At 37.0% G+C, this 13,654-nt stretch overlaps 1 protein-coding gene across 1 annotated transcript in view; it reads right to left on the bottom strand.

Annotated features, from left to right (window-relative positions):
- The window catches only part of WDR72 (WD repeat domain 72), a 181,897-nt gene that overhangs the window by 165,076 nt on the left and 3,167 nt on the right, over positions 1 to 13,654 (bottom strand). The window contains 7 exon segments of the mRNA XM_023751593.1: positions 1,378 to 1,477; positions 1,864 to 2,009; positions 2,964 to 3,083; positions 4,124 to 4,200; positions 4,872 to 5,046; positions 6,127 to 6,205; positions 10,915 to 11,021. Of these exon segments, the coding sequence (XP_023607361.1) occupies positions 1,378 to 1,477; positions 1,864 to 2,009; positions 2,964 to 3,083; positions 4,124 to 4,200; positions 4,872 to 5,046; positions 6,127 to 6,205; positions 10,915 to 11,021 (804 nt within the window).

Below are 13,654 nucleotides of genomic sequence, written 5' to 3'. Positions count from 1 at the left end.
GTATTTTTTAAAGTTGCTTTGTAATTGCTGTATTTTTTCCTTGTAATTATGTGTACAGTGTTTATACTTGCAGTAGACTAGAAGCTCCTAAAGGACACTACTTATATGTAGCTTTTAGGGAGAACTGTGCTTTGTGAAATTGCAATCTAGAGGTAAAAAAGAAAAAAGGGCAGGCCCTTTCAAAATAACTAAAAACGCCTTTTGAGTCAGCCACAATGCTGCTTTTGTGATCAACGGGAGACAGATCCATTGCTGCCCACTGACGACTGTAGAAATACCGCTGAATGCCATAATTCTGAGGTCTGCCTATGCCCCAGCGGTACCAGCAGTTCTAATTTTTGGCTGACAGCTTCTTAATCAACTTTTTGCAACAAAACCTCACAGATATGTCAGCGGAACAATCACTGAACTGTAGGATTTCCGACAGCTATGCTGTCTGATTATGCAAACCATCACTCTGTAACAATTAACATGCTTCCTTGGTTGACACATCAGTAATTCAAAACTCCTCCATTCTCCATGAAATGCCTTTTGGATAATTAACTGATGACTAAGTCCAATAGGTTAAAAAAAACACACCACTTTGGTTAACACTACTATAATAAAATAACTGCTTAAATTTTCAGGCTTCATAGCGTGTCAAAGATACAATTCAGCCAAGTAAAAGCTCACAATTATATCCTCAAATTTGTCTGGAATCATAATTAAATTTGTTTTAATTAGAACAATTATTTATAAAAAGAGGTAAATACATGTGAAAATGATTTCAATATTTTTTAAAAAGCGGGATATAAATATTTTGATAAAGTTTAAAAATTGGAAAGATACATTAAAAGGTTAATGTTGTATCAAACCATATATTAAAAGGATCAGTGAAAAGTGTGTGTGTGTGTGTGTGTATACAGAGAGAAAGAGAGAGAGAGAGAGAGAGAGAGAGAGAGAGAGAGAGAGACTAAATAAAGTAAAATGTTGGCAACTGGTGGATCTAGGCAAGAGGTAAATGACTGATGATTGTAATAATTTTGCAACTTTTCAAATATTTAAAAAGTTTTCCAATTACAGTAAGTAAATACACATAATAAAACATATTTACAATGAATATTTATGGTGGCAGAGTTGGCATTTTCACTCCTCCTTTTAAAAAAAGATTTATAATTTTTCTATAATAAATATGTATTGCTTAATCAGACTTGAAAACAAATTTTTTAAATGCAAAGTTTTCTCCTTAGTAGCCATTAACCGTTAGATTTGATTTTCTCATTAACAAATTGATGTGAATCTTCAATTCAATTTTTCAAGCCTGACTCTGTTACAGACAAAGCAACACTTATCTGAGAATGGGAGTGAAACAGCTCTGAGCAGCCCCTTTTCTTGCATTACCTTATTTTCCTGCACAGAAGTAGAGCACAGTAAATGAGGATAAATGGTCTCTTTAAGCACTCTTCCATCAGCAGGGTATATGCTTTTTGAAAGCCCACTGCGTGGCAAAAAATAAAAAGCAAAGTTTAGAACTTTGGGGTTCTTTATTCGTGTGTTTTTTCCCCCTCCCCAATTTCAAAAGCCGGATGGTACCATTCAAGTTTCTAAACTCTAGTTAGAAATTGTTGGGTTAATAATTACAAGTGACTTTTTGAAAACCCAGCACCAGCTGTACAAGTTATACATGGCTAATCTCATTCCTTCATCCCCTGCTGTTTTATACAAAGGCCGAAGCCTACCAAGCCCAGAGTAAATCTTCCAGTGCCAAAGTTGTTTTGTTCTGGTTTTTGATCTTGGGCAGCATGCAGGGATTTTTCCATAATAAACCTCCCAAAGTTCATTTCCAACCTGAATGTTTTGTATGCCGCTCCCATCTGAGCCCACCTGTTCAGCAGCTGATAGATGTAACTGTGACCATCTTCTGTCCAGATGATGATTCTGTGAGCAGCAAGCACCTCTCCACCAGCAAAGAACTGCCCACTTCCACTGACTTCAGTCCGCAGAAGGGAAAAATCGCAATAATCATAAACCTAAAGCCCAAAATGAAGGATGCACATTAACAAAAGCTTCCAATCTAATCTGCCAATGAGGTGAAAGATAAATTGTGCTCATCAAGACTATTTAGATGACAGTATTAATACAACAACATATTAAGTATTGATGATAGCCCACACTGTACTCATGTATCAAGATATCCTACTAGTACTTAGTTTTTCTTATTGTCCTAAGGTAGGTTTCAGTAGGTAAACTTTATTTGGCTAATGTGTCCATTAAGCACAGAGACTAGAAACCCCAAAATCTCTATATGATTTTATTCTTCCTATATGGGTAATCCACTTTAACATTTGGAAATTTATTACACAAAAAATCTAAATAGTAGAAATCATTTGTTAGACCATACACTTAGTATTTTTGTTTTAAAACATATCAGCATATACATAAGACAATATAGAGTCATTAACTGAACCCCGTATATGAAACATCAAAGGAAAAGAGAGTGCTAGCAAGTGATGGTAACTTTGCTTTTTTAAAAAAATCTTCTTGGAGACATCAGTGAATATATTTACAAAAAAGAAATATACATTTCCTAAAAAACAAATGTAGTGACAAAGCAAACAAAGAAATATATATATATATATATATATGACCAATTTATGTAGGTGAAAGTATTAGTTTTATTTTTAATTCTAAAGAGCAAGCATCAACTTTTGAAAATAATCTAGAGATAAATGCCCCTTATTAATATGGTTTGTTATTAATAACATGAGCATTTACTATTACATGTATAATCTCCTGAGAGGCAAAACAGTAGAACTAGTAAAAGTCAGTCTTAAAAGACAGGTCATCCATGCTGTGGTAATAACATTATAAAGAGTTTGTATCATATTTTAAATCATATTCTTATAACTGTTGCACTGAACAAGAAAAAAATTAAAAATTTATATTTGTATATCATTGGTATTTATTATGTTATTTTATAATACCTTCCAACATCTAGAAAATACCACCAATAGAAGTCTCTCTGTATATGTGCAAAATCGTATTGTCCGGCAGTTCAGGGAGTCAAGAAATTTGGATTCCTTTTCATAGACATCTTGCTTTTCCTTCAATCAAAAGGAATGAAAACATTTTAGTACCAGTTCTAGGTCATTTACATGCAACTGTATCAGAAGATTTGCTTCTCTGAACACCTGAAGTAGATCACACCATTATTAAAAAATGAAAAGTACCCCCAGTTTCCTTTTTAGTCTTCTGAACTACGAAGTTACTTTGCAAAGAATACCATGAGCAGGAAACCCACTTGGACTCAAGGATTCATCATGTAAACTCATTCAACAAACATTCTGTGGGGGACTAGGCTGGATGCTGAGGATGTCAAGATTGAGTTACTGACATTCAGACTTGGCAGAAAGACACCAAAAAAAAAGAGGAAAAGAAAATTTTTAAACCCTGCAATATCTTCATTGCTATCACAGAAAAATACACAAACTGTTTTTGAAAAGATCGAAGAGTGGCCAGAACACTATATTCTCAATCTGACATTGCTGGGTGTGAGTTTCTTGGCCTCAGGATGCCAATACAATTCCCAGGCTTCCTCATTCAAGATACTCCTGAGGAGAGCCCAGACCCCAGGGGGCAGCCAAAACAATTCCCTCACCAGCAAGCACAACAAACACTAGGACTGTTCTTTTGTCCATCACCTCAACTTGTCGCCTAAAGCCAGGGAGCAGGGGAATATACTGGACCCCCAGGGTATGTGGCCCCCGGCTGTGCATAGTGATCTCCCAGCCACTGCTCACACACCCCCAGAAGAAAGGGGGTCTCCTGCTGTAAGGGACAGAATGAGACTCTTCTACAATTTGTATTTTTAATTAAAACATAATCTCTGTGTGTGTGTGTGTGTGTGTAGATAAAAACATTTGCATGTGCGTGGAGAAAAGGATGGAAGGACACACTTCAACTGTTTCCAATGCCCGCCCCTGGCACTGGAAGCAGGAAGAGGAATAGGGGAAGCACACAGAGATACACAGAGATAAAATGTAGACTCTTCTATATGATTTGAACTTCCAAAAATAAGCATGTACTATCCCTGTCATTTAAAATATGTCCATACATATGGAGGGGGAAAGTTTCACAAGCCCACCTGAATGCTGTTGATAGATGAAGAGAGATCCCACACTTTGAGTTCACCAGTAACTGATACCACCAAGAGAGAATCTTCTGCAAAAACAACAATGGTTGCATATCAGCCGACCACTGCAATGACTGGTTGATGTAAAGATCATTTCATAGTCTTTTAGGGATTATGCAGGTCTATGCCAGTGGAAAATATTCAGCTTTGTTGTTTTCTTAAATAAACATTTTAGATTAGGTTTTACATTGATTTTAAAATTCCAAAGTGACCCCATAGAAAAGGAGAGCCGCACTAAAAGCAGAACCACATAAAAACCATCCTGCTGGCAATATCACACCTTCCTATTCCAGATGTCAGTATGGAGCCAGCCTTCCTTTTCCTGGGCAGTCGCTCATGATAGAAATAAAATTCTCTTCACTAGCACAGCTAGAAGATACAGCAGGATCAAAGTTCCAAGAGTCCTGCTAATCCACAAGAAACCCATTCTTGTCACTTTTAAAAATGTACCAAGCAAAATTGGGTTGTGGACACACGGGTTCTCCTCTTCCACATTTTAACCTTGTACCGACTTTCCAACAACACCCTGAACCACTTGCCTGGGTGTTCCCAGTTTTTCTTAATCTGGCTTAGGGAGCTATCCCCACTACCAAGTAAACATAAAGAGCATTCTCAATGTTTGCCCAATAACTTAACAAATAGTTCCAAAGTGATATTTTTATATACAATCTCTTAGTGTTATGTATTACCCAACCATTACCTTGAATTCTCATGGAGTGAACAATGCACATGCAATTGATCCAGTCAGGAGATTGGGACGATGTGAAAGTGTGAACTAGAACCAAGGTTTTGGCGTCAATTATAAGAATGTCTTGATATTCTCCACAGCATAGAAGCCAGCCTTCTCCTGTCATCCGGAATGAGCAGTGGTAATACTGTGCAAATGGAATTCAAGCAAAAATGTAATTTTCACTAGCAATTAATATAAATTCTCTGGATATTAATTTTATCATCTATTCAATTAAGGTATCAGACTGAAGAGCAAAATTTCTTTGACTTAAGTTATTCCCTACTTCTAAAGTGTTGATTTTGCACTTTAGTCTCATTTGTATTTCATAATTTCTTTATAGAACGGGGGATCTTTCATGAAGAGGGAATCTTATTCCAAATCATGGAAAGTTCGCAAGTCTGTTATTTCTGGAGTGCTGTGTAGAACTAAACAACAACAACAAAAAAACACACACAGATTCCTTATTCTAGCAACATGGCTACATGTTAAGAAGAGATAAAAGCGTTTGAAGAGTGTCTGAGGAATTCTGGTGCTGAGTACGTTCTGAGAATGGCTTTCATTAAAGATTGCGTAGTGTGGTCTACCCTTGAGGCTCTCTCACTGCACCAGTTTTGGTCGCTGAAAAGAGTTTGTACATGTTGCAGTGCAGGTCATGGATGCTAAAAGCGATGAGTGAAATATGAAAATCTGTCAGCACCACTGGGATCATGCGACTACCTTACATCTATGCTGGAGTCTGTCTACCAAAAGCCAAGATCCGTATTCAATATTGGGAAGCGATTACAAAGGTTATGACTATGCCTCTTGCTCTCTTCATGGATAACAAAATCAGAATCTAACCACACAAAAAAGGTTAAAATTGGAAACCAGGAAAAAAAACACACAAGCACCTCTTGTTGCTTCATAAAATAGCACATCATTAAAATCTTTCTGGGTGTGTGTATGTGTGTGTGTGTGTTGTGAGTGTACCTAAGGGAAAAATAAGAAAATTGTCTTTCAAACTTATCTATTCTAAGAATCAGAAAAAAAATTGGCTGAATAATAACTTTGGAGGAAGAAAAATGGCAAAATAAAAGATAACTGGCCTCAGTATAGTCCAATGACAAAAATAAAACATTCAAGAAAAAAATATATCCTCCAAAGACACGTCTTCGAATGTGAGCACGGCGATGCCCTGAAGGAGTCGCAGAAGCCGGAAATGTGCTGAAGGAAGCGCCGTACTTACGCAGATCGCAGTGTGCCTGTAGGGAAGGGTGGCCTTCTCCACGCACTGCCCGTTGGTGACATTCCACACACACATCTCCCTAGCAGAGATAACCTCGTATTATTCTCTGTCATTTCCACTCAATTGGCTGGAATAATTTTTGTGCCACTAAGTTTTTCTTTAGCGCTGCACTTAAATGCGGCCTGATCGTTTATGGGCCTTTTTGTTACAGATTACTGGGCAAGAAAATGCCGTGGTCATTAGCAGGGATGACACACTGTATCTGTGTCTTTTTGTCTGGGTAATTACACCCTGCCGCCAGCCTGCACACCTTCCCTTAGTGCCAACCTGACCTGCAACAGATTGTGAGGATACAGCTATCACAGCCTTTTGGACTGACAGTACAACAATCTTTCCATGGAAACTGCCTCCTCTTGAAAATGGTTGATTTCACTGAACTTAAACTACATATTCTGAAAAGCATAATGCATCAAGACCGCTGTGTCTTGTGGAGCCCAGGTAGCATTTTTTGCAAAAATGAACAGTGCCACCAAGAGGCCACATTTGGTCTATCGTCGATGGGGTTTATTTCTTTGCCTCTGAAATCCTGAAGTCATCCTTGCAACTTAATGTTTAAAAAATTTTCGTTGTTTAGAAAACTGACTTGATTACATATATGTTACAAACAGATAAACACAGTTATGAAATACAGCTGTAAAATGCATCTAGTGTAAGGCAGTTTAAATCTCTATGGTTTCTGTTCACAAAAATCAAAATGGCTGTTTCAGAATGGTTCTGTAATATTTTGACACAATTTTTTGTGGAAGAAATGAAAGTGTTATTGGCATTAAGGGAGAAGCTATTAAGAAACAAGACATGGACTAATATTATTAATTGTACTTTGTGATTTGCAGGCTCTTTTTTGCTTTTCTCGTCAGACACCAGGACTCAATTTTTAAATCAGTGATTTTCAACCTGGGTGACTTTGCCCCACAAAGGATATTTAGCAACGTGTAGAGATAGTTTGGGTTGTCACAATTTAGGAACACACGGCTGGCATCTAGTGGAGAAAGACCAGAATGCTGCTAAACATCTTGAATGCATAACATGATCCCCACAACAAAGAATTTTCCAGTGGTTCAAATGTCATGAGTACTAAGGTTAAGAAACCATGTTCTAGAAAGAAAATATTCATGTTTTTTCATCTCTGTTAATATCCAACCTTATTCCAAAAATAACTTGAGTCATGGGTGAGAGTATCTGTGTGTGTCTGAAAAAAAAGACTGAAAGAATGGTGGAAAGTGAAATAATGTATCTCAAAGGTAAAAAAAAACAAAACAAAACAAAACGAAAAAAACAAATGTATGTCAAAAGTAAAAAAAATAGAATCTTAAGCAGTCATCAATATAAAATTTTTATCTCTAAAGGAATTTGAGTTTATCAGCATGGTTCTCAATTCTTCTGGGAATAGTTCAAAAAATACCCTCAGAAATTTTAAATTCATAATTCTGTGTTGGAGTCCTAGCGCATGGAGTTTCGAACATTTCCTGGTCAGTTAACCTGTTCCTAGGTAAGTCTATCTCTAAACTAGTGGTTCTCAATTCTGGCTATCCATTAGAATTATCAGGGAGTTTTCAAAAGTACTAATATCTGGCCTGGCCAGAGTGGCTCTGTGATTGAGCATCAGCCCATGAACCAGGAGGTCGGAGTTCAATTTCCAGTCAGGGCACAAGCTCAGGTTGCAGGTTTGATCCCAAGTGAGGGGAGGGGCATTTGGGAGCCGGTCGATTAATGATTTCTCTCTCATCACTGATGTTTCTCTCTTTCCCTCTCCCTTCCTCTCTCTGAATACAATAATATATATTTAAATTACTGATATCTGGGACCCAACCCAGACATCATCAAGCCAGGCTAATTAAATCATAATGTCCAGGCTTGAAGCCTGGGCATCAGGCAAAGCTCCCCTAGTGATGCTGATGTTTCTACCCTCTCTACTCCAAATATGTTCTCTGAACCAGCAGCATGAGCAATGTCCTGGAATATTCCAGAAATGTCCAGGAAGGTGTTAGAGAATGCAAATTCTTGAACCTCAACCCATTCCTCCAAGGTGGGGCCCACACATTTTAGTTAAACAAGCTGTGCAGGTAATCTGATGCAAGCTCCAGTGAGGATGTTTGCCGATCTCTTTAGTCTCATCCCTTGCTGGTGCTTAAAAGTTTTACTAATATGCAAAAGCCCTCTTTATCAATGCCAAGACTTTTTGCCCTAAAGAATATGTGTTACTATAAAATATTTATTAATACAAAATATTAATACTACCAGATCAACCTTATTTTGGTTGTTATTCATCTGATAAATATTTTTTCCATCCACTTACACTTAACTTTTCCATGTCCTTATGCCGGGTTGTGTTTTATTTTTAATTGTCTGCCAATCTTTGTAATTAAATTGAAGGGCTTAGAACCTTTACATAATTTAGATTGCTGTTCTATTCCAAGTTATTTCAACTATCTTATTTTGTGCTTTCTATTTGTCCCATTTAATTTGTGTCTTCTTTGGATTAAACAACATGTTGTTCTTTTCTTTTTTTAAGTTGGAAGTTATATATTCTATTTGTTTTATTTTTATTTTGTCTGTTCTTTTAGCAGGTACCCTGGAAATGTCACCATGTACATCTGGCTTAAAGTCTAAAGTTAATCAACATCTTCACATACTGCTAAAATACCAGAACATTTGGAATCTGATCACTACGCTATTATATGAAACTGTTGATTAGGATTGTGAGGCGATGGGGTGGGGAATGTAAATAAATATTATTGTGTCGTACAGTTTATGTTTATTTGCATTTTTAAAATATTTGTTCTTTTTTGTTCAATATTCCTTCTCCCATCTCAGATTTCCCTTCTGAAATCACTGTCCTTACTCAAGAACATAATTTAGAATTTTGTTACTTATAGAACATCTGTTGGCAGCGATGGAAAGTTTTACTAGTATGACTTCAATGTTGCTATTTTGCCCTGTGTTTTGAAGGTATATTTGCTAGAGATACACTTCTAAATTGATAGATATCATCTGAAGATGTTTCCCTGTGTCTACTTTCACTTAGTGTTGAGAAGTCAGCTGTTTAATTAGCATTCCTTTGTAAATAATGCTTTTTCTCACTGACTACTTTAGGATCTTCTCTCTCTCTCTCTCTTATTCTCTCTCTCTCTTTGGCACTCTATTGTATCATAATCAGGTCTTCAATTGTCTATTTCCTTTCATTTACCCCAGAATTTACTGGGATTCCTGAATCTTAGGATTTATGCTTATACATTTAATACTTAGGGGGGAAAAACACATGAAAAACTGGGTTATGAGGCAATTTTATGTCCCCTCTGATCATCTTGGAGGCAAAAAGGCTAAACACCCAGCCATATCCTAGGACTTCTGAAAACTATACAAAATCATTGTTGTTTGGGAAATAATAGGCCAAGTCTAGTAATTTTCATAATTTCTAAGAGATTAAATTAGAATATGTTAAATATGCAGTAGCTCTAAGAAATATATTATAGATGCAGGATACGTTTTGGATACCAAATACACAGAGTTCTAGAAAATTCAAATTCTATTGGAAAAGGAAGACCAAACTAGACTCCTTGGCTGTTTAATAATCATATTCACAGGATTCATACAGCTGAATTCATCAATCATCAAGAATATGTCCATTAACTCTAGACTCTTTTTTAGAGCTAGACCACTGTGGGCAAAAACCTCAATCTAGAACTCAGTTAGATTTCAGATCTATTTCTCACATAGCTATTATTTCTTTCAGTTCTCCAAGTAGACTCAGGAAAAATTCACGCACACACCCAAACTCTGGGAATACATATTTCAGTATGTGTAGCAGGTTTTGTGGCAGCCCTATTGTATGAGAATTACTGGCAACTGTTAAAAAAGAAGGTACTAAGACATTTCACTTTACTTAGCCTTGTCCAAAATTCAATCTCTCTAAGTATAACAATTATGGGAATAGGTACTTCTTTGGTACAAGCTATGTAAATAAGTACTTTTTAGATATCAGTTCCTCTAGCTGTTTTGTTATAAACTATTTAGTTTCTCCAGGTTGGACACTTGATTCCTCATTATTTTGGTTCTCAGAAATTAGAGCCATGTAATTTCTCTTCGGATTAAAACCAGAAAAGGAGGGGTTCTCTTGTTTCAACCAGTAACCCAATCCCTCATTCACAAATGCATGCTAATTCCATTTTGTATTCTTGAGTATACTCTGGCAAATAACTCCTCAGTGGGGTCTAGCTTCTCCTAGATCCAAATCACTGTCTATGTTCCTTTCCCTTCTCTCTCCCACCATTCCACTTACAATTGAATCCTCTCCTCTGTTCATTTTATAATGACTTCAGACAAGTGTACAACATGAGGATTGTAACAACTGAATTGTTTCACAGAACTGCGAAGGCTTGGATGGGTTTGCTTAAGAGCTCAAAGTGAGTTGCTACATGAAAAAAGACAAGCGCCCCGACTTTTCCACTTTCAATTCTATAATCGCTGGCATTTGCCAGTATCCTTTACACAGTGAGGCCGCCAGAAGGCAGGCTACACACGCACTGGGATGTTTCAATATTGGGAGCCATAGTACTGATTACCTTCCTCGGGACCATCACACAAATGACTCAACCACTCAAAATCTATGTACAAAAGGAACATGTTAATCACTAAGGTTTTCTTTGACCCTAGAACTCTGTGCCCCATCAGTTTTTAAAAATAGGGAAGAAATGGAGACGTGTACAAAGTTTCACACCTCATACCTACCCATTTTCAGCAGCACTAACGACATAGGGCTGTTTAGAGAAGTCTCTGGCTCGCGCCACACATGTTACTGAAGCTGAATGACCAAACAGAAGTTCTTTGGCTGAAATCTGAAAATGATGAGGGGAAGCTTTTAAAGAGCTGTAAACATTTCATTTAAAAACATACAAAAATATGCACGACACGTATATATTTAAAATTCTGCTCAGGAAATCCTGTTGTGTTATGTTACATACATCAGGAAAACTGATACGTGGCATAGCCAAATCCACAGAACAATAAACTTCTAAGTAAAGGAACTGTGTTGTATAAATTTTTTGGTTTGTTTTTGGTTTTGTATCCACTATGAAACCTAGAAGGTGGCCAGACCAGTTTTGCAACATCTGGCTTTTGAATACAAATAAGTCAGTGTTGATGTTTATTATGCACAAAATGTGCCTCATATGATAGGAGGATATTAATATGCTAGTTTCAGAATTCAGAAATGAGTTTACAAAACACACAAAAAAATATTTTCCTTTTCTAACCATTATAATTCCTTACTTGACTTCCTGCCTTTGAAATAAACTTTTCTATATTAAAAATGAAATTGCAACTAAGCTATTATTTAAAATGCCAGTTTTTTTTTCTAATCTGTGAATTTAAAACTATGACACTAAGGCCTAATCCTCCCATTATTTCATTTGTGAAAGAAGTCTATTCCTCATTATTTTATAAAACTTGATTATAAAAATCAAACTACAAACTGGAAAACATGCAAGATCCCCTGAAATGGAGAAGTTGTATTAAGAGACTAAAATTTAATTTAGTAAGTGTGTGGTTAATAAAACTTGTCTCATGCGTAATAAAAATCTAATTTCCTAATGAATTAATATTCATGATTTTTTTCCTGAACTCTGCAGACATAGATGTATGTGGATGATAACCCAACCATATCAATGAGAACAAATTATTTCATAGCGTGATTGTTCTCTGCCTTCATCTTATTTCTATCATAACCAGAAATATTTCTTTAAAAAGTCTGTTATCAGACTACATTTCAAGTGCTACAAGGAGGGTTTTGTAGTTGATTAGAATCACTTACAACCCAACTTCTGACTCTTTACCTTATTCCTGGGAAATTCAGAAGGTTCCAACTCAGAACAACATTAATAAATGTCCCCATCATCGTACTTGGAATGCTTACCCCTAGGAATTTAACCCCATGTCCAACATATTGCAGACCAAATTAAAGAATAAATTGGGGCACATCAGGACAGTCCCTCCTCCAGAGAAAATCCACTACGGACAAGATATCGGAATGGAACACCACTGCTTTTCATATGAGGTTCTCATTCTGCTACTAAATTCCCACATGCAGTTGAATAAGCTTGTTAATTCACTAGTCTCCTACTTTTATCATATTTTAGAACTGCTGTGAAGAATAATTTAAAAATTCTGCAATCACACCTTGTGATTATCATGATGAAAGCCAGGAGATCTTTACTTCTATCCACTGGCTCTCCCTCTATGAAGCACTGTCTCTCCACCCCAACCCCCACCCCAGGTCCCTCCAATGGCACAGATGATAAAAAGCAAAGAACACACAAGTTGAGCAGCATCTACCAAATCCCAGGCACTCGTACACTATGAACAGTGCTTAATCTTCATTTCAAAGGTGAGGAAATCAAGGTTCAAAGAATATAAGTCATTTGCCCAATAATACAAAGTTGGTAAATAGGAACTAGAATTTTATCCAGGTATCTCCATTCTTTCTTCATGTTGTCATTGTTGCGTTTCCTTGTGAGTATTAAACAGAAAGAAAATAGAGCATTCCAATACTAAGGAAATACATGTTCAGCTCACCCTTTTTATGCTCAAAGGTGTGATGACTACCAGCAATCAACACCAGCAAACCCAAGTGAGAAAGTTCCTAGCATGGCACTTGGAGAGGCTCCTCATTAGGAGACAAAAGTTCCAGGGAAACCAGAGGTCTTTGGGGAGACCTGAGCCTGGAAGCAGCCTGCATAATCTGTGCCCTGCCATCCTACACCCACAGACAGGGAAACGCTGAGATAGGTACCCAATCCTCTGATGAATATTTGGATACTCCAAAATGTCCAGAACTTAAACAACCTTCTTTCCCTCCCTATTCCTACTCTCTGATCACCTCTCTTCCTTATAGAAGTACACAATGCCATTATCCCACCTACCCCACCCATCCCACCCATTACTCAAACCCCAAATCTGAAAGGATGGATTCTTTAACTGTTCCTGCTCCTCTACCCCACATCTAACTGTTGCCCAGTTCCCTCTTCTTTACAACTTTCCAGGCTTCATTTCCTCTTCTTTCCCATGGCCACTAATTTAGTTCATGCTCAGAAACTCACCTGACTAAAGTGCTCTAGAAGTCTGCTATCCATAATCCCTGGCCCTTATCTCATCTCTCCCTCCCTTCAAAATGCCCTTCACATTAATACCCAGTGATATTCTAAATCACAAATGTAATAATATAGTATTATGTTATCTCTTTGCATAAAACATCTCCAATTCTCTCAATAGCACCATGTTTTAATTAACATGTAGCATTAGCTCTTGCTAGTTAAAAAAAAAAAATCTAAACCCCTCAGCATGTCAAACTCCAAATTGAGTCTGCTCCATCCCTTAACTACCTATCACCATTAACTCACCTACTCAACTGGTGTTCCAGGCTACTCACTACTTTTAACAGTTCCCTGAAAGCAAATACTTATGCTTCTATACA

This window comes from Myotis lucifugus, unplaced genomic scaffold, assembly GCF_000147115.1.
Source record: "Myotis lucifugus unplaced genomic scaffold, Myoluc2.0 scaffold_23, whole genome shotgun sequence".
NCBI lineage: Eukaryota > Metazoa > Chordata > Mammalia > Chiroptera > Vespertilionidae > Myotis > Myotis lucifugus.
This window is presented reverse-complemented; position numbering and strand designations above follow the sequence as displayed.